The sequence below is a fragment of the Schistocerca gregaria genome, chromosome 2 (genome assembly GCF_023897955.1).
Source record: "Schistocerca gregaria isolate iqSchGreg1 chromosome 2, iqSchGreg1.2, whole genome shotgun sequence".
NCBI classification, from domain to species: domain Eukaryota; kingdom Metazoa; phylum Arthropoda; class Insecta; order Orthoptera; family Acrididae; genus Schistocerca; species Schistocerca gregaria.
In genome coordinates this window covers 355838802-355865776 of record NC_064921.1, presented here as the reverse complement: position 1 = coordinate 355865776, position 26975 = coordinate 355838802, and the positions used below count along the sequence as shown (strand labels likewise).

The window sequence follows — 26975 nt, the reverse complement described above, 5'->3', positions numbered from 1 at the left end:
GATAGTTTTGAGAAGTGAGATAGAATTTGTCTCTGTTGTTCGTCTTACAACGACGAGCAACGAAGAAAAGTTAGAAATGGTGAAGGACAACCAAGTTGGGGTTCGCAATTAATAGTCACTGTTTTGTTCGAAGTGCGATAGGTCAAGAAAAGCTGTTCAGTTGAGAGATAAGACGTTTATCAAAGAGAATAACTTGATAACAAAGAATAATAGTAAAAAATACCAGACACAGTAATTATATCATCCTAACTAAAAAGAAATGACCGCTTCCTTCACCGAGCGATCAGCATGTTTGCACAAGACATGTAGGACGGTGGTCCGATTGTCGACAGTGACCAAGATTTCAATAAAATGGTTCAAATGGCTCTGAGCACTATGGGACTTAACATCTGTGGTCATCAGTCCCCTAGAACTTAGAACTACTTAAACCTAACTAACCTAAGGACATCACACACATCCATGCCCGAGGCAGGATTCGAACCTGCGACCGTAGCAGTCGTGCGGTTCCGGACTGAGCGCATAGAACCACGAGACCACCGCGGCCGGCGACCAAGATTTATCCACGGTAGGAAAACCAGAAAGGAGAACAAATACCCGCATGAGAACAACTAAGTGCTACTTGATGGTGATGATTGGAGTCAGTTTTTGCAAGACAACATTAACAGTCACCAGACTGCTCTGCCACGCCAGTGCTGCCGTCCCACGATGCCTGATGCGGGGGAAGACGTGACACAGTTGGCTGAATCAATTTGCACCTGGGCTAACACTGAGCTTAATATAATTTACAAATATAAAAGTTCGATGAGAACAGGAGAGAAAAAAGAGCGTTTCTTTCCAGGGAGAAGGAGAGAGCGGTGCAGGTACAGATGCAGTTGGCAGTTGACGATAAAGGTGTTACGAATTAACTTAGAGCAACGAAATGTGTGAATGAAATATAAAAACAGAAGAAATCTGAGATGTCGTCTTACCAGAAGAAGGAATGTGTAAACTGGACTGTGTGAAAAGGATTCTGGAGGAGCAACATCTACTGTAATCTAATTTACGCTAATCTGTAAGTATGGACTAATAGCTTGACACCAGGTAGGATTAGATGGAGTGCGGCCCAGTCGCACAGAAGATAACTGGCACACTACATTCCTAAATGTATGTGATTCTATCCCCAGTTCGATCCAGGCTTCCTCTCCTCACTTGTCCTTTCTTTCACGTATGGCAACATATTGGTAATGCGAAAAATTTATTAATATGCCATAGTTCGAGGTCCACGCTAAATGGTAAGTTCCCTTGTAATTAGCTAAGTCGGTTCAAAGGTAGGGGGTGACGCAGGCAAAAAAATGGTTCAAATGGCTCTGAGCACTATGGGACTTAATATCTGAGGTCATCAGTCCCCTAGAACTTAGAACTAATTAAACCTAACTAACGTAAGGACACCACACAACACCCAGTCATCACGAGGCAGAGAAAATCCCTGACCCCGCCGGGAATCGAACCCGGCAACCCGGGCGTGGGAAGCGAGAACGCTACCGCACGACCACGAGCTGTGACGCAGTCATACCACCCCCAATACGACTATGATCAGTAAAGCACTGCGGTCTTTAAATTGGCTTTTTGTTTTATTTTTTATTTACTAGGCAAGAGGTGGAGTCGAAAGTGCACTGAGTAAAAATCAAAAAAATATCCGGATACGTGAGAGCATGATTCGGGCACCAGGGACTCCGTAAAAACTTTATTGTGTTTATAGATACTCAATACATCCCGGGAATCGGAAATTGCGTTGTTTTATCCCTGTTATCGATACCGGTAGCGGCAAGACATCAGAATGTGTGACATAAATGGCCGTACCTTTCGATCGCATTGACTTAGAAGCTTACATAGTTTACACCGTCAAGGGACCGTAGACCTTAGTATGTGACATAAATTTGAACTTGATATACCAAACCGTTCTTGAGAAAAGGGGTCTTAACAGGCGGACACACAGGCAGACAGATGGATAAAAAATGACACAAAATACTTTTTCGGGTGATATAATTACAGATGAACAATTTTCCGATTTTTTGACTTACTTGCACTGTAAAAGCTGACTTCTTACAAAACTTCATGATTCTACATCAATGAGAAGCACTCTATAGGTTTTGATGAGCGATGTTGAGAGTGTTAAAATACGTGAGATAAATGAGCGTGTCCGCTAATTTAATTGATGTAGAAGCTTGAATTTATGACATCGAGAAGGGACCATGGACTTAAATATGTAACATAGATTTCAAGCTTATATATTTACCGTTTCCTGAGAAAAACGTTTCTTAACAGTCAATCAGACAAACAGACGGATGGAGAGACAATACAGTGATCCTACAAGGGTTCTGTTTTTACCAGTTGAGGTACGAAACCCTTAAAATGACTAAAGTAATTCAGTTGAATGTCGTGGTGTTTCTGTCGACAATTACACCGCATATTTCCCTCATAAATAGCACAAAAAACCAAGTAAGAGAAATTCGCTATAATCAATTTAAGCGTTATGAAGTTTTTCTGAAAGTACTTGCATTAAGTATAGCCTTGTACCGAAGTGAAACATAGACGAAAAACGATTCAGACAATATGAGAAAGCTATTCAAATGACGTGTTACAGAAGAATGCTGAATATTAAATGGGTAGTTGAGGTAATTAAGGAGGAGATATTGAATCGAGCTGGTAAGAAAAAAATATATACGGTACGCGTTGACTAAAGGAATGGAAGGATTGATACGAGATATCCTGGAGCTTAACGGAATCATCATTTGGTAACAGAGAGGATTTGGGGGTGAAAAGTACAGAGGGAGACTAAGGCTTGTCTACACTAAACAGGTTGAAGTTGTAGTTTCAGTAAATCTGATGTGAAGACACTTGGACGGGATAGAAAATTGTCCGAGATGCATCGAACCATTATTCTGGCTGAAGACTAAAACACCAACTGCGATTCTTATCGACAGCTATGCCTGGGCAGAAGTTCCGTCTCTGGCGACAATGCTGTCCAAGAGGAAAGATGCCAGCCATTAACTTTGCTTCGTTCTTTTTGTTTCGAAAGTGTGGACTACGTGGTTTCGGACGAGACCAGTCTGGGTCTAGTGCTGAGAAAGCAGAGATGTTTGTGTGTGCCGCCATTTGTGGGCGTGGCTACTTACGCAGATTGAGTGCCGATGAAGGAAGTACGGCAGCGAAGGCAAGCAGAAGCAGAGCGAAGGAGACGGCGGCGTCCATGGCTCGTGCGCGAGGCGAAGTCGCGGGCGCTGTCTCGTTGCCTGCCGGCGGTGACTATGGAGGCGGCGGCCAGCGCGCTCTTTTATACAGACGCAACGAGATGTGAACGCCCGCCCCACCTCCGGTGCACAACATCTGCAGGAAGCTCATGCACCCGCTCGCCTTGCATAACACACATAGTTCCGAAACAATGAGAATCGGAGGCCTGCGCGCCACTGTTGCGGCCTTCACTTTTCGTGTCGCCGAAACACGCTAGGGCAGAAAAGAAAAAAAGTCCGGCACCTGTTTTGCTACCTCATATGACGTTACACTGACAGTTGCTGACGTACGTTCTCTCACTGACTCAGCGTCTTGACTGACTAGGCATTCAATTCTTCTAAGCGAATACATGTCGACTCTATGCTTTTGTCTCGCTCCGAATATCAGCATACTAGCATGTCACTCCTAGTGTTGTATAAGCAGTCCGAGACAGCGATTCTATTATTCGATTACTTTTGAAAATATATTTGCTTCTATATTTCGGTGTACAGTAAAATGGCTCAAATGGCTCTGAGCACTATGGGACTGAACTTCTGAGGTCATCAGTCCCCTAGAACTTAGACCTACTTAAACCTAACTAACCTAAGGACATCACACACATACATGCCCGAGACAGGATTCGAACCTGCGACCGTAGCGGTTGCGCGGTTCCAGACTGTAGCGCCTAGAACTACTCGGCCACCCCGATCGGCGCAAGTTCTATGAATGGTAACGAGGCATGATTAGTACACTACCATAAATTTTTTTAGTAAATTAATTTCATCTTTTACATTTCATTGTGTCCTTAAGAGGTTATTTTGTCATATCTAATTTATTTTGCCAGAGCATCATACTACTGCGTAACTACTTTTTACAATTTTATAGAAAGCATTTTAAGCACTTTGGAATTTATTGTTTTATATACATATGTTTTTACACATCTACAATCCGCGTATTAGGATGAAGACTTAGCCTGTATTTACGAGGTCACGTCCCATCGTAACTATTATAAATTATATAATAATATGTATATTAATATTAAATATTATTATAATTGGCTATAATAAATAAGATTAATAATATTAAATATAATATCTTATATTAATATAAATAATTACAGTAATTATAATAATATAATTAGAGAATTATCTATAATTAAATAATTTAGCTACTTAATATTTAAGTTAACTTAATATAAAGTTAATTTTGTATTAATAACATATTACATAGATATATACATATGTACCCATACGACAAGAAATTAGTAACAGTTTGAGATTTTCAGGACACATGTGTATTCGGCCACCAAACTAGGGCGGCTAGAATGACAGAACAGACACAGCTGTAGACTAAGTAGCTAGCCTAGACTGCCCTCAAAGTTGCTGAGATCACGGTGAGGAACATGGGATAGGATGATATTCCAAGCCTATCACTCATATCGGGAAAGCTCTGAACATCCACAGTCGTTGTCAGCATATTATCGTATGCTTCCTCAGTACTCATCATCTCGATGCATACAGAGCTCTGATTTGCTGATGTTAATACAATGTATCAAGGTTAATGCGATATTTTGCAGAGTATTCCTTACATAGAGGGACTATTTAATTTAAGACTGTAAAAATCACTTATCTTTGTTGACGCAGTGGGTATAATGGGTACTGAAAACCCCATAGAACCCCTTACAGTAATGTCCAAAATGTACTCCCCACGCTTTTATAACACCTGCAATACGTCGCGTAATAACTGTTCCAAAATATATGGCGAAATGCCTTGCATATAATATTGACTGTCTCCATCCACGTCAGTGATACCCTACATCCCTCTCGCATTTCTGTAAATACCTCGCTTTAAACAAAATGTCATTTTTAGAACATCGTGAGCTCCTATGTCATAATCTCTTTACTATGAAAACCATTTCGCATCTATTGTGATCATTACTTGGTCTATAAATACCTTATAATAGTTTTGAAAGACGAGAGTAAAGTCGTGACTAATATCTAAAGCAACTACTATTGTATTGTTCTTGCTCGCCAGACGAAGACCCATACACATCGATCCTATTTCGTATATTAAAGAGATGTTTTTACAAAGTGGCTTATAGTGTCATCAGAATGCCGTTCTGTAAATTTCTGGAATCTGCGAAGCACTGATATACAAGAAATTAATGAGTTTGCTACCATCATCCTTCAAAGTATTCAATCTATTTCGTCGTGAGCATATCGTCCAAAAAAACCATGTTGCTACATATTGCGTCCTCATACAATCGTCACATTATTTTAGAACAACTCTCTTCTACAATTTTCTTTGGTCATGTATTACCCCACTGCCACCCAGTACGGCCGTCCTGTTGCATCTTATCCCCTCCACCAACACGGTATGGTTTCGTTAATAACCTCACCGGCGGTAACATTTGTCTAAAAATGCTCCTCCTCCAATCCTACGCACACGAAATCAGCTTTTTTCCAGGTTCCACTCCATTTTTCGTCCGCATTATCGCTTTCCATCTACCAGCAGTGAGCCGGGCGTTTAGCACCATCAACAACAACGCCAGGGCGATTACTACACACCCTTCGCCGCATCATCGTACAACAAGGATTTGCACGGCTAGAGAAGCCACACTGCGATTGCCCCCCCTACCCTCAACGGGACAATCAAAGGCGAATAGCAGAAAAATAAATAAATAAAAATCTTTAAATTTCCTTTCCTCAACGGACACTTGAAGAACCGCCACTCTTCCCTGCGTTCTCTGTCTCTTCGTTGCCACTTTCCGATTTTTTTAACATGTCAATAGTGCCGTTTATACAGAGAATAATAGAATTTTTTACAAGTTGTGTATATATATTATGAGTTAATAAAGTGAAATATCTCCCACCTTTTATATTCATATCCTAGTCAAGATATCGTAGCAATATTGTCCACTCGTAACTCAATGAAACGGAGTTGTATCATATGGACAAAACTCATTACTGACTAATCCGCTGAATCCACTGAAATATTAAAAGAACTGAAGATTTTTATGGATTGGAAGGACCTACTCTTTAGTGATATTCAGGAGCTCTAGAGAAGATCAATTAGTAGTAATAATGAACCTTTCTTTAAAACGTGAGAAATGGGTTAAATACGACAGATGACGATTCCGATATAGTTCGATTTTTCATCGTGGAACGGAAACTTATTCCAGTAACCTTGACCTTCACATGTGGCATAGTTCTAGCATTCTTTACGAAATACTTCAATTTTGTATGTGCCAAACCTCTCTCTCTCTCTCTCTCTCTCTCTCTCTCTCTCTCCCCCTCTCTCTCTCTCTGTGTGTGTGTGTGTATCTCTCTCTCTCTCTCTCTCTCTCTCTCTCTCTCTATCTCTCTCCCCCTCTCACACACAACACACACACACACACACACACACACACACACACACACACACAGTCTTTCTGCGGCTATATTCCCATTCCTACGCCTGTGACGCTCGCCCATCCTCCATATAAAAATTTTACTTTTCTGTGGTCGATCAACACTCCTCTCACCTCATAGTCTGTGTGGCTTCTGTGACTTGTACACATACGTATCTACGTATCGTTTAGATTTGACTCTCAATGCTTTCTGTTCCTGCTCTTTGTGAGCTGCCTTTCACAGACTAAGATGGAGATTCAGCGTGGAAGACAACCTAAAAACCTATTCAGGCTCAGCGGTACGGTCATTAACACCCACGGTGAAGAAGCCTATCTAACAGTTCTGCTATAGCTTTGGCAGGATAACACAGTTGAATGTCACAGCGTAGAACACAAACTAAAAAAAAAAAGGTTTTCACTCCCATCAAAGTAATACCACGCGAACCATAGACTCTCCTGGGATTCGAGCACTTTGATATTTGTCAATCGCGTGTCTAATTGAGGAAGGCGGCCTGTCTTCTCCGCACTGATTGTAAATTGTTGTACATCAATGAAACCCAGACGTTGCTTATGTGAAGGATGTGACGGATATTAAGCCCCATCATGGAAGTAAATGTAAAGATTTGAGGAACCAGTTCGTAGCGCTGGTTTGTACTGATCCCAGTTGCATAATTAATCTCATTGAACATTTAAGAAAAACAAAAATTGGCTGCTGAACTGCGATTCAGTCACGGGTCCATGTCCTTGGGGAACACTGCGTTTCCATAAGCTCAATCCGTGCGCTACCTACAGATTTCCGCTCCGACAGCTGAGTGGTCAGTGCGACAGACTGCCATGTCAAGACTCCCGGACTCGATTCCCGGCTGGATCGGAGGTTTTCTTCACTCAGGGACTGGGTGTTGTGTTGTCTTCATCATCATCATCATAATCATCTCATCCCCATCGACACGTAAGTTGTAGAATTGGCGTCAACTCCAAAGAACAGAAGCCGTAGATATATTCTGCCTGGTCAGGGATGAGCAGCATGAATTACTACCGCCGTGGATGAGACAGGGGTGCTACTTGTCGTTTTTGAGATATGTCCAGTTCAGATGCTCCATCCGTGGGTATTTCTTGTTTCTTTTGTCAACGATATTTTAAAGCAGACAACTGAATTTAGTGACAGTAAGATTCCGTCAACACTCTCCCTTCGTTACTCTGCTCAGACTAGTTACCGTGTCGCAGAGAGAGATTCCACTCATTATACGCTAAAAAGCCAAAGAAACTGGTACACCTGCCTAATTTGTGTACATTTCCCGCAACCACACAAGAATGAAACAAGACGACGTGGCACGGACTCGACTGTCTGAAGTAGTGCTGGAGGGAACTGACACCATGAAGCCTGCAGGGCTGTCCATAAATCCGTGAGTACGACGGGGTGGAGATCTCTTCTGAACAGCACATTGCAAGGCATTCCAGGTATGCTCAATAATGTTCGTGTCTGGGGAGCTTGGTGGCCAGTTGGAGTGTTTAAACTCAAAACAGTGTTCCTGGAGCCACTCAATTGCAATTCTGGACATGCAGGTGTCACACTGTCCTGCTGGAATTGCCCAAGTCCGTCGAATGCACAGTTGATTAGATAGGATGCTTACGTACGTGTCACCTATCAGAGTCGTATCTAGACGTATCAGGGGTCCCATGTCACTCCAACTGCACACGACCCACACCATTAGAGAGCCTCCAACAGCTTGATCTGTCTCTTGCTGAAATGCAGGGTCAATAGTTTGACGTTCTCTCCGTTCCCGTACACGTCCATCCACTACATACAATCTGAAACGAGATTTCCAGTCATAAACAGTGCAATGTCGGTGTTGACGGGTCCATGTGAGGTGTAAAAAAAGCCTGTGTCTATGATGTTTCATTGAATGGTTCATACACTAACACTAGTTGCTGGTCCAGCAATGAAATATTCAGCAATCTGCGGAAGGGTTGCAGTTCTGTCAAGTTGAACGATTGTCTTCAATCATCGTTAGTCCCTTTCTTGCAGGATCTTTTTCCGGCGGCAGCGATGTCAGAGATTTGATTTTTTACCAGATTCCTGATATTCACTGGACACTCGTGAAATGGTCGTACGGGAAAATCCCCATTTCATCGTTACCTTGAAGATGATGTGTCCCATCACTCGTCTGTCGGATGTAGCACCACGTTCAAACTCATTTAAATCAGGAAAATCTGCCGTTGTAGCAGCAGTAACCGATCTAACAACTGCACCACACAACTGTCTTCTACAGGCGTTGCCGACCCAAGCCCTGTATTCTGCAGTTTGCGTATCTCTGCAATCTCTGTATTAGAACACGCATGTCTATACCAGGTTCTTTATCGCTTCAATGTATAAACACAAGCTCTTGAAGTTATTCATTATAATTTTCTACGTAGGACAATATATCAATACTTTCAGATATAATATGAAAAAGCAGAATATATGTATGTAGTGCTCTGAAATTCTTCTCTATGTGACTTCAGACCGCAAACTATTTGTGGATGAAGATATAACATCGAACTGCACCTTGATCACTTTTAACAAAACGAAGGAAGATAAACATGTTTTATATTTACACTCCTGGAAATGGAAAAAAGAACACATTGACACCGGTGTCGCAGACCCACCATACTTGCTCCGGACACTGCGAGAGGGCTGTACAACCAATGATCACACGCACGGCACAGCGGACACACCAGGAACCGCGGTGTTGGCCGTCTAATAGCGCTAGCTGCGCAGCATTTGTGCACCGCCGCCGTCAGTGTCAGCCAGTTTGCCGTGGCATACGGAGCTCCATCGCAGTCTTTAACACTGGTAGCATGCCGCGACAGCGTGGACGTGAACCGTATGTGCAGTTGACGGACTTTAAGCGAGGGCGTATAGTGGGCATGCGGGAGGCCGGGTGGACGTACCGCCGAATTGCTCAACACGTGGGGCATGAGGTGTCCACAGTACATCGATGTTGTCGCCAGTGGTCGGCGGAAGGTGCACGTGCCTGTCGACCTGGGACCGGACCGCAGCGACGCACGGATGCACGCCAAGACCGTAGGATCCTACACAGTGCCGTAGGGGATTACACCGCCACTTCCCAGCAAATTAGGGACACTGTTGCTCCTGGGGTATCGGCGAGGACCATTCGCAACCGTCTCCATGAAGCTGGGCTACGGTCCCGCACACCGTTAGGCCGTCTTCCGCTCACGCCCCAACATCGGGCAGCCCGCCTCCAGTGGTATCGCGACAGGCGTGAGTGGAGGGACGAATGGAGACGTGTCGTCTTCAGCGATGAGAGTCGCTTCTGCCTTGGTGCCAATGATGGTCGTATGCGTGTTTGGCGCCGTGCAGGTGAGCGCCACAATCAGGACTGCATACGACCGAGGCACACAGGGCCAACACACGGCATCATGGTGTGGGGAGCGATCTCCTACACTGGCCGTACACCTCTGGTGATCGTCGAGGGGACTCTGAATAGTGCACGGTACATCCAAACCGTCATCGAACCCATCGTTCTACCATTCCTAGACCGGTAAGGGAACTTGCTGTTCCAACAGGACAATGCACGTCCGCATATATCCCGTGCCACCCAACGTGCTCTAGAAGGTGTAAGTCAACTACCCTGGCCAGCAAGATCTCCGGATCTGTCCCCCATTGAGCATGTTGGGACATCATCCAGAGCATGTTGGGACTGGATGAAGCGTCGTCTCACGCGGTCTGCACGTCCAGCACGAACGCTGGTCCAACTGAGGCGCCAGGTGGAAATGGCATGTCAAGCCGTTCCATAGGACTACATCCAGCATCTCTACGATCGTCTCCATGGGAGAACAGCAGCCTGCTTTGCTGCGATATGTGGATATACACTGTACTAGTGCCGACATTGTGCATGCTCTGTTGCCTGTGTCTATGTGCCTGTGGTTCTGTCAGTGTGCTCATGTGATGTATCTGACCCCCAGGAATGTGTCAATTAAGTTTCCCCTTCCTGGGACAATGAATTCACGGTGTTCTTATTTCAATTTCCAGGAGTGTATTTGGATTAGCGATTTCGACTCTTTCCACAGTTCATCTTGAGATCTAAATTTAATTACTGTGCTTTACATTTCGGCGAAGGTTAAGACTCCTTGTAGCAGTGGAATTACTGGATATTGGACGAAGCAGCTTTAATCACTGTCTTTCAACATGTCATGTCATCGCCTCAGTAGGCCAACATCGTTCCGCAGCGTCCTTGGTCGTGGTGTGTCTGACCACAGTTGCTGCCATCCAGTGTCAGGATGGATTTAATGAAATAGCAATTTAGTACTTAATTTTTCTGGATGATGTCATGTTCCTTTTGTAAACAAAATTTGAATGGGACTATACAATTTTTATGTCTCAGTAGGAGCTTTTCCGTTCAGCGGACAATACATCCGCGTCTGTATTTTATTGTGTGCTTATGTAATAAACCTGTTCCCGGCGCTGGTCGCCAGTGACTCCGCACTCGTGTCTCTTACACACTTCCGTGGGAACGCGGCAGTATTGCTGATGAGTTTCTGAGAGGTGCCACCACTCCCGAGGCACAACAATCTCCCGCTCGACAGCAGTTGATATAGTGCCGACATGGTTACAGTACAAGAAAATTCGTGCAAATTCCATGGGATTCAAGTCCTCAACGCCGTTGACTTTGTCCTACAGCATGTTTGCCAATACTGATTGCCGCCCACAACAGTCAGCTTTTGGGTTGTTCCACACAACAGTATATTCAGATCTAAGCGAGTCGGTTGTCGCACTGTCTACGAAATCGGAACTCCTTCTATCGATCCCATCCAAGCGAAATTCTTCTCTAGGAATAACCTGATCTAGTCGTTTATATCTGGAAAATACATACAATCATACAGCAAAATAATTATTCTCGGCGGTCTTCATAAAGGAAGATATTGTACTACACGCCCATAATGCTCTCCCAAATATAGAACCATTTCAAAGTTTTCACACACTACGTTATCAAAAGCATTCGGAACCCCCCCCCCCCCCCCACAAAAAAAAGAAACGTTTTTCATATTAGGTGCATTGTGCTGCCGCCTACTGCCAGGTAGTCCATATCAGTGACCTCAGTAGTCATTAGACATCGTGAGAGAGAAGAGTGGGGCGCTCCGCGGAACTCACGGACTTCGAACGTTGACAAGTGACGGGGTGTCACTTGTGTCATACATCTGTTAGCGAGATTTCCACACTCCTAAACATCCCTAGGTCCACTGTTTACGATGTTATTGGGAAGTGGAAACGTGAAGGGACACGTATAGCACAAAAGCGTACAGGCCGACCTCGTCTGTTGACTGACAGAGGCCGTCGTAATCTGTAATAGGCAGACATCTATCCAGATTATCACACAGGAATTCCATACTACATCAGGATCCACTGCAAGTACTATGACAGTTAGGCGGGAGGTGAGAAAACTTGGATTTCATGATGAGCGGTTGCTCATAAGCCACACGTCAAGCCGGTAAATGCCAAACGACGCCTCGCTTGGTGTAAGGAGCGTAAACATTGGACGATTGAACAGTGAAAAAACGTTGTGTGGAGTGATGAATCACGGTACTCAATGTAGCGATCCGATGGCAAGGGGTGGATATGGCGAATGCCCGGTGGACGTCATCTGTCAGCGTGTGTAGTGCCAACAGTAAAATTCAGAGGCGGTAGTGTTATGGTGTGATCGTGCTTTTCATGGAGACAACTTGCACCCCTTGTTGTTTTGGGTGGCACTATCACATCACAGGCCTACATTGATGTTTTCAGCACCTTCTTGCTTCCCACTGTGGAATAGCAATTCAGGGATAGCGAATGCATCTTTCGACATCATCGAGTACCTGTTCATAATGCAAGGCCTGTGGCGGAGTGGTTACATGACAATAACATCCCTGTAATGGACTGGCCTGGACAGAGTCGTGAATCCTATAGAATACCTTTGCGATGGTTTGGAAGGCCGACATCGATACCTCTCCACAGTACAGCACTCCGTGAAGAATGAGCTGCTATTACCCAAGAAACGTTCTAGCACCTGACTGAACGTATGCCTGCGAGAGTGGAAGCTGTCATCAAGGCTAAGGGTGGGCCAACACCATATTGAATTCCAGCATTGCCGATGGAGGGCGCCACGAACTTGTAAGTCATTTTCAGCCAGGTGTCCGGACACTTTTGATTACATAGTACATACACGGTATCTGTTTTCTTTATTTTCAATGTCAGTCTATTGCATATTTGTCAGCTGTAAATTTCATTGAGGCTTTCAGCTGCTTTCTCTGCATAGAGGCCGGCCGGTGTGGCAGAGAGGTTCTAGGCGCTTCAGTCTGGAACCGCGCGACCACTACGGTCGCAGGTTCGAATCCTGCCTCGGGCATGGATGTGTGTGATGACCTTAGGTTACTTAGGTTTAAGTAGTTCTAAGTTCTAGAGGACTGATGACCTCAGATGTTAAGTCCCATAGTGCTCAGAGCCATTTGAACCATTTTTTTCTGCGTGGAGATCTCTTGTTTCCTCAGAACTTATGGTATTGCTACCAGCAGCAAATAGAAATTTTTCCCACAACTAACACTATTGAAAAAATCATTGATGTACACTCCCTGACAAAACAATTAAGTATCCGGAAGACATGTACTGATGTCTGTGTAGCTTTGTACACTTACATACCGCCGACGAGTATGTAAACGATGAGAGTTGCAATTCTGTGTGACAAAGTGCATTAATTTTGTTTGTGTTTAGTATTGTTACCAAGCCTATTACGGTGTACGAGGGGCGTCAACAATATTAAATGTTAAGTATTTGCTGTGGAGGTCACAGATATGTCCCATACTCATATGAGGCAGTATTTAAGCATCTGATCGAGTTTAAAATGGGCCCATTGTGGGTTTACATTTGGCTGACTGGTAAAATTGTGCAATATCCCGATTTTCGGAGCATTCTGGTGTGACAGCGGACTGATGCTTCACTGCATGGGATGCTCAAGGCAGGCATACTCGTCGTCTAGTTTCAGCTCGACAAGCAGGGGGAACCGCCGTACTGTGCACCAACCACACCGTAATCCTTTCATGTCTGCGCCTGCCGTCCTAAAACAAGAAACGGATTCCCTGCAGCTTTCTGTGCCATCCCTCACTATGTTGTCTGAGACTAGTAGTAGCTGGACTAGGGAACTACTGCCCCATGTATGGGCTGCCGTTAACACCGTGGCACAAACGACTGCAGGCTGGTGTCGTGAACACGATGCACGGACTGCTCATGAACGGGTCGCACTGCGTTCATCGATGACTCGTGGTTCTGTATTACGTTGGATGACCATCGTCGGTGATTACGGCAGTGGTGTGGAGAGGCATTCCATTCTTCCAGTGCTCTGGAGAGGCACAGCCGTGTTGCTGATGGCGTCATAGTGTGGGGAGCCCTAGGGTATGACTTCAGATCACGGCTGGAAGTGATAGAGAAAACTCTGCATTACAGTACGTCACAGACATCCTACATCCTCATGTGTTAACTCTCACCCGACAGTATCGAGGTGCCATTTTTCAACACCACAATGTTCGTCCACTGAGGGCACCTGTCTCCTTGAAATATCTGCGTGATATTGAGGTGCTGTCGTGATGAGCAGGATACCCAAATCCGTCCCCAAAACGACATGTGTGAGACCAGCTCGGACGTCAGATTCATCCTAGCGCCAATATTTGGGATATGAGGGACAAGTTATGACATTTTGGGTCACCTTGCCTCAGGAGAGTATACAGTGACTTTTCGATATCCTTCCTACCTGACTTAGTGCACGCATCCTAGCTAAATAGAGCACAACGTCATACTGATAAGTGGGCTCATACTCATAGGAAGGCGGGGTAAAAAATGAATTACTGGGAACAGTTCAGTGATATGGTTATTCTCATCAGAGTCGATAGCAAACCAACACCGACAAAGATAGTTCAGGTCTTCATGCCGACGTCGCAAGCTCAAGACGAAAAAGTGGAGAAAGTATGGGAGGATACTGAATGGGTAATTCAGTACACAAAGGGAGGTGAAAATCTAATAGATATGGAGAAATGGACTGGGATTACATAAGAAGGAGCATAAGAAAGGGTTACAGGAGAACATGGGCTTTGTACTAGGAAAGAGAGAGGAGAAAGACTAACTGAGATCAGCAATGAACTTCAGTTAGTAATAACGGTTCAAGAATGACAAGTGGAGGAGGTATACTCGGAACAGGCCGGGAGATAAGGGGAGAGTCTAGTTAGATTACATAACGATCAGACAGAGATTCGGAAATGAGATGACGGACTGCAAAGCGTACCCAGGAGCAGATATAGACTTAGACCACAATTTAGTAGTGATGAAGAGTAGGCTGAAGTTTAAGAGATTAGTCAGGAAGAATCCGTATGCAAAAAGTGTGATGCGGAAGTACTAAGAATAAAGACATACGCTTAATGTTCTCTGATGTCATAGATACTGCAATAAGTAATAGCTCAGTATACAGTTCGGTTGAAGCGAAATGGAAATGCCTAAAAAAGCAATCATAGAAGTTGGACAGAGAAAGATAGGTACACAGAATGCAACTGCGAAGAAACCATCGGTAACAGAAGAACAAAAATGTTCAGGGAAATTCAGGCATACAAAATACAGGCCGTTGAGGAATGAAATAAATACGAAGGGCTTGGAAGCTAAGACGAAATGGCTAGACGAAAATAGTAAAGAAATTGAAAAATAAGTGATTGTCGGGAGGACTGACTCAGCATATAGCAAAGTGAAAACATCATTCGTTGAAATTAAAAACAAAGGTTGTAACATTAAGAGTGCAGTGGGAATTCCAGTGTTAATTGCAGAGGAGAGAGCTGATAGGAGGAAACTTCACATTGAAGCGTCTATGAGAGGGAGGATTTATTTGATAACCTGATGAAAGAAGAAACACGAGTCGAAAGGAAAGAGACAGAATCAGAATTTTCTACTAGAATCAGCATTTAGAAGAGCTTTGGAAGACTTAAAACGAAATAAGGCGAAGGAATAGATAACATTCCATCGGAATTCCTGCAATCCCTTAGCGAAGTGGAGTTTAGGATGTATGGGTCTGGCGATATACCATGTGACTCTCGGAAAAATATTATCCACACAATTTCGGAAACTACAAGATCTGGCGTGTGCGAAAATTATGGCACAGTCAGTGACAAGAATAATATACAGAGGAATGGAAAAGAAAACTGAGGCTGTGCTAGAGGACTATCAGTTAGGCTTTAGAAAAGATAAAGGCAAGAGAAAGGCAGTTCTAACATTGCGGTTGATAATCGAAGCAAGACTAAAGAAAAATCAAGACATGTTCATAGGATTTGTCGAACTTGAAAAGCGTTCAAAATGTGAAATGGTGCAAAATGTTCGAAATTCTGAGAAAAATAGGCGTAATCTATTGGGAGCTACGGGTAATACACAACATGTACAAGAGCAGGATGGAACAAAAGACTGGGAGACCACGAACGAAGTGCTCGGATTAAGAAGGATGTAAGACTGGGATGTAGTCTTTCATCCCTACTGTTTAATCTTTACATTTAAGTGGCAATGATGGAAATAAAAGAAATGTTCAAGAGTGGGGATAAAATTCAGCGTGAAAGGATATCATGATAAGATTCGCTGATGACACTCCTAGCCTCAGTGAAAGTGAAGAAGAATTACAGGATCTGCTAAATGGAATGAACTGTTTAATGAATACAGAGTATGGACCGAGAGTAAATCGAAGGAGGACAAAAATAATGAGAAGTAGTAGAAACAAAAACAGTGAGAAACTCATCGTCAGGTTTGGTGGTCATAAAATAGATGACATTGTAGAATTCTGCAACCTAGGGAAAAAAATAGCCCTTGACGGCAGAACAAGGAGACTAGCAGTGACAGAAAGGGCGGTCCTGGCCACGAGAAGTACACTTGTGGCAAACATAGGCCTTAATTTGAGGGATAAATTTCTGATAATGTATGTTTGGAGCACAGCAATGTATGGTAGTGAAACATGGACTGTGGGAAACCCGGAATAGAAGAGAATAGAAGCATTTCAGATGTGATGCTACAGATGAATGCTGAAAATTAGGTGGACTGATAAGGTGAGGAATGAGGGGGATGAGGAAGTTCTGCACAGAATCGGAGAGGAAAGAAATATATGGAAAGAATTGACAAGGAGGAGGGACAAGATGATATGACATCTGTTAATACATCAAGGAATAACTTCCTTGGTACTAGAAGGACCTGTAAAGGATAAAAATTGTAGAGGAAGATAGGGACTGGAATACGTCCAACAAATGATTGAGGACGTAGGTTGCAAGTGCTACTCTGAGATGAAGAAGATGGCACAGGAGTTGAATGCGTGGCGAGCTGCATGACACCAGTCAGATGACTGAGAATAAGAAAAAAGTGATACACACTGCGGAGGTCAAGCTCTATTTGTTACGTTTCTGATGATTATGACCTACTGTCATCGTAGGTGTGTATGCACTAAATATGTCTCTGAGCAAGGTTCAAAATGGCTCTGAGCACTATGGGACTTAACTGCTGTTGACATCAGTCCCCTAGAACTTAGAACTACTTAAACCTAACTAACCTAAGGACATCACACACATCCATTCCCGAGGCAGGATTCGAACCTGCGACCGTAGCGGTCACGCGGTTCCAGACTGTAGTGCCTAGAACCGCACGGCCACTCCGGACGGCGAGCAAGGCATTTCTGAGTTTCTGACATACGTCTTGACAGTCTTTAGTCCACACAAAAGGTACATTTTTGCCGCGTAAGCAGTGCAATGGAGCCGCGATCTGAGTGGCATTCGGCATGAACCGAATGTAGTATGTGTTCTTGCCTAGTAGTGACTGCAGTTCAGACACGTTGCGAGGTTCTCTGCCTCGTGATGACTGGGTGTTGTGTGCTGTCCTTAGGTTAGTTAGGTTTAAGTAGTTCTAAGTACTAGGAGACTGATGACCATAGATGTTAAGTCCCGGAGTGCTCAGAGCCACACGTTGCGAGGAACAGGCAGCTCACGGTTTGCAAGCAAATGAGACTGGAGAGGATGCACCCCCTGACTGTTCATCACATGACCTAACTACTGTAGTTCAATTTGAAAAAAAGTCACGCTTTTCGAGACGACATTTGAGCCTTGCTTCTGACCAGACTCTCAAAAGAGGACGCAAATTGTCAATGTGTTCCACTAGTGTACGACCTGAGACAGCAATATCGTCAATGTCGTTTGAACAAAATGGCATTTTGAAGTCAGCTGTTGCAATTAAAGTCGAAAAATGGCAGGTGTGGAAGCACTGCCGAAGGGCAAACGCAAATACTTGAACAGTCCTAAGTGTCTATTTACAATAAAAACTTTCTGTGATTCTTCATCCAATGGTATTTGCAAGTTGGCATCACGCAAATCTATCTTAGAAAAATGACGTCCTGCACCAAGCCATGAGTTCCTCAGGGCGAGGTAACGGATAAGTGTCAACTATTGTTTGTGTGTTGACTGCAGGCTTTAAGTTCACACAAATGCGAATACGACCAGAAGTCTCAGGCAACAAAACGAGAGGACTTTCCCATTGACTAGCTTGGGTGGAAGCAATTAGACCATTGTCTTGCAATTCTTTCAATTCACTGGCTACTTTGTCTCCTAAATGAATTGGAACAGGACGGGCACGAAAACAAATAGGCTGCGCATTGTCTTTCAATGTAACATGATCTACAAAGTTATTAGCTTTTCCCATTCCTCCTGAAAGTAGTTCAGGAAATTCTTTAAGCAAGCTGGAGACACTAACTTTTGGTGCAAATGTAGAGACTGGCAGTACCAAACAAATCAAAGGCACCTAAATCGAATATGTTCTCACTGTCTCTTGATTTAAACACATTAAAATTCACTGTCCTACAGTGAGATTTGTAACAGGCAGCGAAAGATACTGTCCAAGCACAGGAATTTCCTGTCCATTGTAAGCAGTGATGTGAGATTTAGAAAGCCGTGGTGAGCCTAATTGCTGCAACGTGGCACGATTAGGCAAATTTACTGAGGAACCTGTGTCTAACCGAAAGTTCACACGACGGGCAGCAATTCGTAATAAGACAAATAGTTTGTTGGAACGTCGTTGCACAGCTCTAGGGTAAGGAGGCACAACCTTAATCTTACTTTTGTCAGAACCTGTTGTAGGTTTGGAAAACACAAAAATTGTTCAAATGGCTCTGAGCACTATGGGACTTAACATCTGAGGTCATCAGTCCCCTAGAACTTAGAACTACTTCAACCTAACTAACCTAAGGACATCACACACATCCATGCCCGAGGCAGGATTCCAACCTGCGACCGTAGCAGTTGCTCGGTTCCAGACTGAAGCACCTAGAACCGCTCGGCCACCGCGGTCGGCGGAAAACACAACGTTCTCTGCAATTGCAAAAGCCGGTTTTATTCGTGGAGCGGGCAAATTGGCGTTTTTGTGCCGTTGCAAACAAACTGCTTGGATATGGCCCTTTTTCCACACGTGTAACAAGTGGCGTTACGTGATGGGCAATCCCGTCTTTTGTGGCGAGCAAAGCACCTAGGGAAGACTTCACTAAATTCACAGACCTGTTTACATGCGTATGTGGCTGTCCGCGCGGCTCTTTACGCGATCGTTATTGTGACTGTTTGGGGGCGGTAACTAGCATGGGGCGACTCGACACGACAGATCGAGGCTTGGTCAAACTGCTATGGCACACGAATGATATTGCTCTGAGATTTGCAACACGAGAGGAAGGGATGGATCAGAGTACTTTCGCAACTGCTCTCGTATTCTGCTATCTGGCACATCCTATGTTATTGCATCCCTAATCATTAAATCACTCTAAAAGTAGCCACAAGTACGCTTAAATTTACGCATCCTAGTCTTGCCCGTTTATTCTGTGTGCCACTGACGGTACGTCTGTTCTGGCTTTTTCTGCAAGCGAAAGATCTGATACCCAGTTGCAGCTACTTGGACTTTCTGGACATAATAGTGAATTAATGCAGCAATTACTTCGTCATAGCTATTGGGAACAATTTTTGTATTAACCTGAACACTGGGGACTCCGCAGTCGGAAGAAAGTATTGTAGGTTTACAGTACCTTGAACTCGATGAACTTCACAGTGTGCTTGGAACTGTGTCAGTTACTCGAGCCATTCCTTTTCTGTGTCGTTAAATTTCCGGAACGGTGGTATACTGGTCGGCTGCACTTGGCCTGATTTGTTGGGCTGTTGTGCCGCCGACGCAGCTTGTGCAGCCAGTAGTTGTCATACTTTCGTCAGCCAGAGTGAAATTTGTTGGCACTGAAACTGAAACATTTGTGCTAAATCCATCACATTGGTCGTCTGCGGCTGAAGCGCGGTCTCAGGAGTGGAGGGGACGGGGTAGCCTTGGTTTACACTAATACGTTATAGTAAAAAGTAAGCGAAGCCTCTGGAAAGAGAAACTTGGTTAGTATATGAAGATCATATATATATATAGTTGAGACGCAGTGGCCATTTGACCATCTTCTTCTGTGCTGATACACAAACAGTGCCCGAACTCTTAAGGGAATCGGCAAAAAGCCTCGCACTATCCTCTGTGTCCTCGGTGGCTCAGATGGATAGAGCGTTTGCCACTGTAAGCAGGAGATCCAGGTTTCAATCCCAGTCGGGGCACACATTTTCATCTGTCCCCGTTGACGTATATCACTGTATGCAGCAAGGGGTATTCATTTCATTGATTAGTTCTGCTGCTCCCCTTCTGGAAAACATGCAAGAACACAACAACAAATTAGCAAAATGATCACCCTTGAAAGCTTAAACACAAGAGAAGCAAGCAAGATCATCTTGTGCACTTAATTATCTTCATCGCCTCTTTTGTGTTGTCGTTGCCACTGTACTGTCTTGCACCATGGGAAGCAAGGAGAGGATGTTGTTTGGTGGCCAGTATCCTCTTTCTACAATACAACTGCGCACATGCATTTAGAGGGCTCTTTATTCATACGAACAAGAAGCTACTTATCTTTAAGCAAGTTGTTGTAGTACAAGCTCTTACGTAATAGTCCACGTTAGCCTCACTATTGGTGAGGTACAAGTCCCCCTATATAAACTACTCGGGTCGCCAAGTACTGACTCTGAGCTAGAGACTGTGAGTACGACTGACTGCGACTGTAACAGACGGTGACTTACTGGATGACTGTATGTGACTGGCGTGAATTGAATGGACCTTCCTGTCCACAGTGGTGATCTAACTACTGACAGTCGAGAGGGAGTGGTGGCGCATTGCTTGCGAGTCTGTCTGTGGCCTCTCTCTTGATAGGCGCACTGGATTCAGCGCCTAGTATCTATCTTCTTGCAACCTCTTTGCCGACCTGTGTGAAGGTGACAGCTTACGCCAGCATAATACGAGTAAGATTCGCTTATGGCACTGCTGTCCTCTGTGAAAGCAAAGAAGAATTACAGGATCTGTTGAATGAAATGAAAATTCTAATGGGTACAGAATACAGGCCGGAAGTATATCGAAGAAAGATGATAGTAACGAGAAGTAGCAGAAATGAGAACAGAGAGAAACTAAACATCAGAATTGGGAATCACGAAGTAGACAAAGTCAAGGAATTCTGCTACCTGGGCAGTAAAGTAGCCCATGATGGGTAAAGCAAGAAGCAAATAAAAAATAGACTGGGACTGGTGAAAAGGGTATTCCTGGCCAAGAGAAGTCTAGTAGTATCAAATACAGACCTTGATTTGAGAGAGAAAATCCTGAGAATGAACGATTTGAGCACAGCGTTGTATTGTAGTAAAGAATGAACTGTGGGAAAAACAAAACAGAAGATAATCGAAGCGTATGACATGTGGTGCTAAACAAGAATGCTAAAAATTTGTTGAACTGATAAGGTAAGGAATAATAAGTTCTCCACAGAATTGGCGAGAAAAGGAATATACAGAAAGCACTACCAATAAGAAGGGACTGGATAATAGGACAGCTGTTAGGACGTCAGGGAACAACATCCATAGTACTAGAGAGAGCTGCAGAGGGTAAAAACTGAAGCGGAAGACATAGATTGGAATACATCCAGCTGTTAATCGAAAACGTAGGCTGCAACTGCTATTCTGAGACGAAAAAGTTGGAACAGGCGAGTAATTCGTGGTGATCTGCATCAGACCAGTTGGAAGACTGATGGAGGAAAGAAAGAGAGAGAGAGAGAGAGAGAGAGAGAGAGAGAGAGAGAGAGAATTTCCAGGAAATATTTAAAGCTCAAAGTATATGGTTTAAGTTCGTAGATGTGGGACTGGCTCGAAGGCTTTTTTAATTAATAGAACCCAATAAGCTGTCCTCTACGGCGAGGCTTCATAAATGATCTGATGGACAGGGTGAGCAGGATTTTATGGCTATTTACTAATGACACTGTCTTGTGTTGGAGGGTGTCGTCATTGAATGACTGTAGGGGAATGGTCAGGTGAATGGCAGTGTATATTTAGGAAAATGCATGTAAGATGAATAGGAAATACAATCCTGTAATGTATGAATATAGCGTTAGATGGGTGCTGCTTTACACAGTCACAACGATTAAATATATGGACTTAACATTGAAAATTGATTCGAAACGTCAGGTTGGTGGTAGGAAAAGTGAATGCTCGACTTCATTTTACTGGAAGAATTGTGAGAAAGTGTAGCTCATCCATAAAGGACACGGTGTATGTATTGAGATGACAAAAGCAGATGGATAGCTTGTAATATGGTGGCGGGCCTCCTTTTGTCCAGCGTAGTGTATCAACTCGACGTTACAGGGAAGTCCCCTGCAGAAATATTGGCCATGCTACCTCTATAGCCCTCCATAATTGGGAAGGTTGCCGGTTGCCGGTGTAGCATTTTTATTCCACGTCTAGCAAAGGTGCCATAACACAATCTGCAGCATCTTACGACACCGACGCCGATGACCGTGAGCTTGCCGCTGTTGCACTCCACGTGAAGGCCACCGGGCGAGAGAACATCCTGTCGGCGCCTTTGACTTAATAAATGTAAGTAATTTTTGAACTGTTTTGTAATAATGGAGAGCTATGTTTGGAAATGGAAAAATGCGATGTTTAATATCATATCTCGTTTGAATTTGATACTAAGAACATTTGTGTTAGTGTATGGCTATTGATGTGAAAATATATATGGATCAATGTGATATTTGTCGTGTTTCTCAATCAAGAATATTGATATCTTGGAATATGGTTAAGGGTGTGCACGAATTTGTTTATTCTGTCATCTTCATGTGATGATTGATATGAGGACCGAATTTCCTTCATGACTTTTTTGGAAGATCATTGAATGTTGAAGCGAGGCACCGATCGATATATTTGGAGTTGCCAGCAGAGATATCAGGGAACTGGTGCAATTGGTGAAAATCAGGGAATTTTATGAATGTCTGATATGTACAAAACTGAATCTTCGTCTCTCTTGACTTCCGAACGCGCAGAAAGTTAATCAGAACCATCCTTTGAGTTCATTCAATTTGCGATGTAGCGCCCCACTGAAAAAGAAGTCTGTTGAGGTCACTTTCTACATACGATCGAAAGTTTTCATTACTATAGCATATACCCGTGCTGTAGCCTATTTAAAAAGGCGTTTGGAGCCGCACAGTGCCTTGTTGGCAACTTGGGTCCATGGCTTCGTGGGGTCTGCGCCACACACGAACCCTACCATCATCTCTTAGCAACTGAAATCGGGACTCATCTGACCAAGCCACGGTTTTCCAGTCGTTTAGCATCCATCCGATATGGCCACTAGCCCAGGAGAGGCGCTGCAGGGAGATCTCGCCACAATATCCTAACGGATACGTTCGTCGTACGTCCAACATTGATTTCTGCGGTTATTTCACATAGTGTTGGTTGTGTTTTAGCGCTGAAAATTCTACGCCAACGCCGCTGCTCTTTGTGGTTACGCGAAGACCATCCGACACTGCATATCCGTGGAGAGGGATAATGCCTGAATTTTGGTATTCTCGGCACACTCTTGACACTGTGAATCTGGGAATATTGAATTTCCTAACGATTTCCGAAATGTAATATCCCATGCGTCTAGTTCCATCTATCATTCCGCGTTCAAAGTCTGTTTATTCCCTCCGTATAAATGACAGCTCCGTCAATGGACTGCCATTTGATATCTTGTGAAGGTAATACTACCGCAATCTGTGTATCTGCTTATAGTCATCCCATGTCTTTTGCCAATTTAGTGTAGAACGCTAGTTTGACCATTCATGAGAGTGTTTCGGGATCCTCACCAGCTCGGATTTAAAGAAGGCAACGAAGCACAGGTGTGCTGCTAGGTTTGTTACCAGTAGGTTCGAGTATCACGCATATATCACCGAGATACTTCGTGAACTAAAATGGAAATCCTTGGAGGGAAAACGAGACTCATTTCGCGAGGCACTATTGCAGGAAGTTAGAAAACCAGCATGTGAGGTCGACTGCAGAAAGATTCTACTGCGTCAACTTCGTGTAGGGATCACGAAGGCAACATGCAAGAAATCAGGGCTTCTTAATTTATGCTAAGAATATCACACACACCCACGTCCGAGGGAGGACTCTATAATCTCCAGCGGGAGAGGCCGCGCAATCCGTGATACGGCGCTTCAAGCCTCGCGGGCTCTCCGCTGGGCCTACCCTCCGTCCTGCACCATACGGCGGCTTGCTGAGCAGTATGTAGATGCAGATGTAGACCGACAGTCATAGTGCAAGCAATCTCTTTTAGTAGATCTATTGCGTCTCCCAAGTATTGTATAAATAAAACACAGTACACAATTATTAAAGCTTTCATGGCCACTTGTTGTCAGTGTGCCTGCTGTCTTCTGTCTCGGGTTCTTCGGCCGACGTTTAATGATTTTTCTGACATTTCGCCGGCACCAATGGCTGACATACAAGACTTCACCCACCATTGCTGGTGGTGGACTGGAGTCGAGCTTGGGGCTGCAGGTTATATGTACCTGTCGCTCCAAAGTTCAAGGCATTCTCCGTGGTCATTTCCGGGGCAGTTTCCTCCTTGTTACCTGCAACGGTCGTTCGTTGCAGCACGGGAATCCAGGATCCGATTACCTTGAGGATTTCTTCTTTCTTGTTGAGTCTATGTCACGTTTGCGAATTTCACTATGTGGTCGGTCTCCATGGCCGATTTCCCTAGCTGCAATGTCCCTTATGTCCGGTGATACTGTTGTTGATTGATCGTCCAGTAATTTCAACACAGACTTTTCCGCATGTACAAGGTAATCGGTTTATTCCCGACGTTGCCAGTCGGTCCCTTTTCCCCTTTGCCGACCTGAGACACTCTTCAATCTTCTCGGTGGGTTTATAAATAGTCGTTACGCCATGTTTACGCAATGTACGGCCGATTCTGTCCGTCGCACTGGGAATGAACAGCATAAAGGGCGTACCCGACATTTCTTTTTCCGATGTGTCACTTCACCGAGTGCACTTCTTATGTAACTGATGGGAATGAAATGCAAATGAGCGTTTGGCGTCATTGGCCGAGAGGCCCCTTACGGGGCAGGTCCGGCCGCCTTGGTGCAGGTCTTATTACATTCGACGCCACATTATGGAGTACCCATTCTTTCTCAAAACGCTTTCCAGGTGTTGCATCCCGCGTCTTAGGTGCTATGGCTCACATAGGAGTCTTGTTCGCTTTACGAGCGTGTTAATCTTGCCTCTTTTTCTGGATAGGGTGGTGATCTGGCAATCTGTGCAGGTATCAGGCTATATGTGTGTTTTCAATAACCACTGAGTCCAAGGTTTTCACCATACCTCATGACCTAAGACACTAGAACAGCCTCCTTGCCAACAAAGAATTTGCCATGGAGATAGAAATGGACAAACAGCTACCTTTTCTGGATGTGCTGGCCACAAGGGATGATGAAAACCTGGGACGCAGCGTGCATCGAACACCGACACACACGGACCAATACCTGAACAAACTGTCAAATCACCACCCGACCCAAGAAAGAAGCATGATTAATACGCTCGTAGCCCGGGCAAGACATTTCGGCATCACCTCAGACACGAAATGTAACGCCTGGAAAGCGTTCTGAGGCGCAATGGGTACTCCTCTAGTTACATAAGAAGTGTCATAGAATCCGACAATCGAAGTGAGACATAGGAAAAAGAAATGTCGGGTACAGCCTTTCTGCCTTACACCGCCAGAGTGACGGAAAGAATCAGAGTATATTGCCAAACACGACGTAACGACTATTTACAAACCGACAAAGAAGATCGAAGAGTGTCTCAGATCGAGAAAAGGAAATGGGCAAACATGCAACGTCGGAAATATACCGCATACACGTAATGCGAAAAGTCTGTATTGGAATGACTGGACGCTCAATCAACAATAATATCATGGAACATACGATGGCGTTGCCGGTTGGAACAGGTGGAGAAATTGGCTGTGGCAGAGCAAGCGCGCCGGTCGTTGTGACCGAGCGGTTCTAGGCGCTTCAGCCCGGAACCGCGCTGCTGCTACGGTCGCAGGTTCAAATCCTACCTCGGGCATGGATGTGTGCGGTCTCATTAGGTTAGTCAGGTTTAAGTAGTTCTAAGTCAAGGGGACTGATGACCTCAGATGTTAAGTCCCATAGTGCTTAGGGCCACTTGAACCATTTGGAGCACGCGCTGTGTGAAATCGACCACACTGTCAAATTCGCCGACACAGAAGTTTTTGCTCTAGAGAAGAGCTATCACATCCTCCTATTCAGAGAAGCTATAGAAACGCACTGACGTGAAAATAGCCTCAACAAGAAAGAAGAAATCCTCAAGGTGATCGGATCTTGGATTCTCGTGCTGCAGCGAACGATCGTTGAAGGTAGCAAGGGGAGAACCGCACCGGAAATGACAGCAGAGGAGCCCTTGAACGTTGGCGCACCAGGTACATATACCCGTAATCTACGGTCATGTGCTTGTCTCTAGTCCACCACCAGCGCTGGAGGGTGAAGCTTTGACGATGCCAACCATTTATGCTGGCGTCACATCAGAAAAATCATCAAACAAACGTCAGCCGAAGAATCCGAGACAAAAGCCAACAGGTAGTTTCTCAATAAAACACAGTCTTTCACTCGTCCTTCCATATGATCTAAATACCGTTGTGCTTCTACATCTACATCTACAGTTATACTCCGCAAACCACCCAACGGTGTGTGGCGGAAGGCACTTTACATGCCACTGTCAGTACCTCCCTTACCTGTTTCCGTCGCGTAGGGTTCGTGGGAATAACGACTGCCGTAAAGCGTCCGTGCGCGCTAAAATCTCTCTACTTTTACATTCGTGATCTCTTCGGGAGGTATAAGTAGGGAGATGCAATATATTCGATACCTCATCCAGAAACGCACCCTCTCGAAACATG

At 44.4% G+C, this 26975-nt stretch overlaps 1 protein-coding gene across 2 annotated transcripts in view; it reads right to left on the bottom strand.

Moving 5' to 3' along the window:
• LOC126337050 (protein takeout-like) overlaps positions 1–3448 on the bottom strand; it is a 115301-nt gene extending 111853 nt beyond the window's left edge. Inside the window, exon 1 of one of the 2 annotated variants that reach the window (XM_050001377.1) lies at positions 3156–3448. In XM_050001377.1, the coding sequence (XP_049857334.1) occupies positions 3156–3231 (76 nt within the window). In that variant the 5' untranslated portion in view covers positions 3232–3448. The remainder of the gene's footprint in view (positions 1–3155) is intronic. The other variant, XM_050001376.1, reaches the window with a different exon arrangement.
• Positions 3449–26975: the final 23527 nt, after the last annotated feature.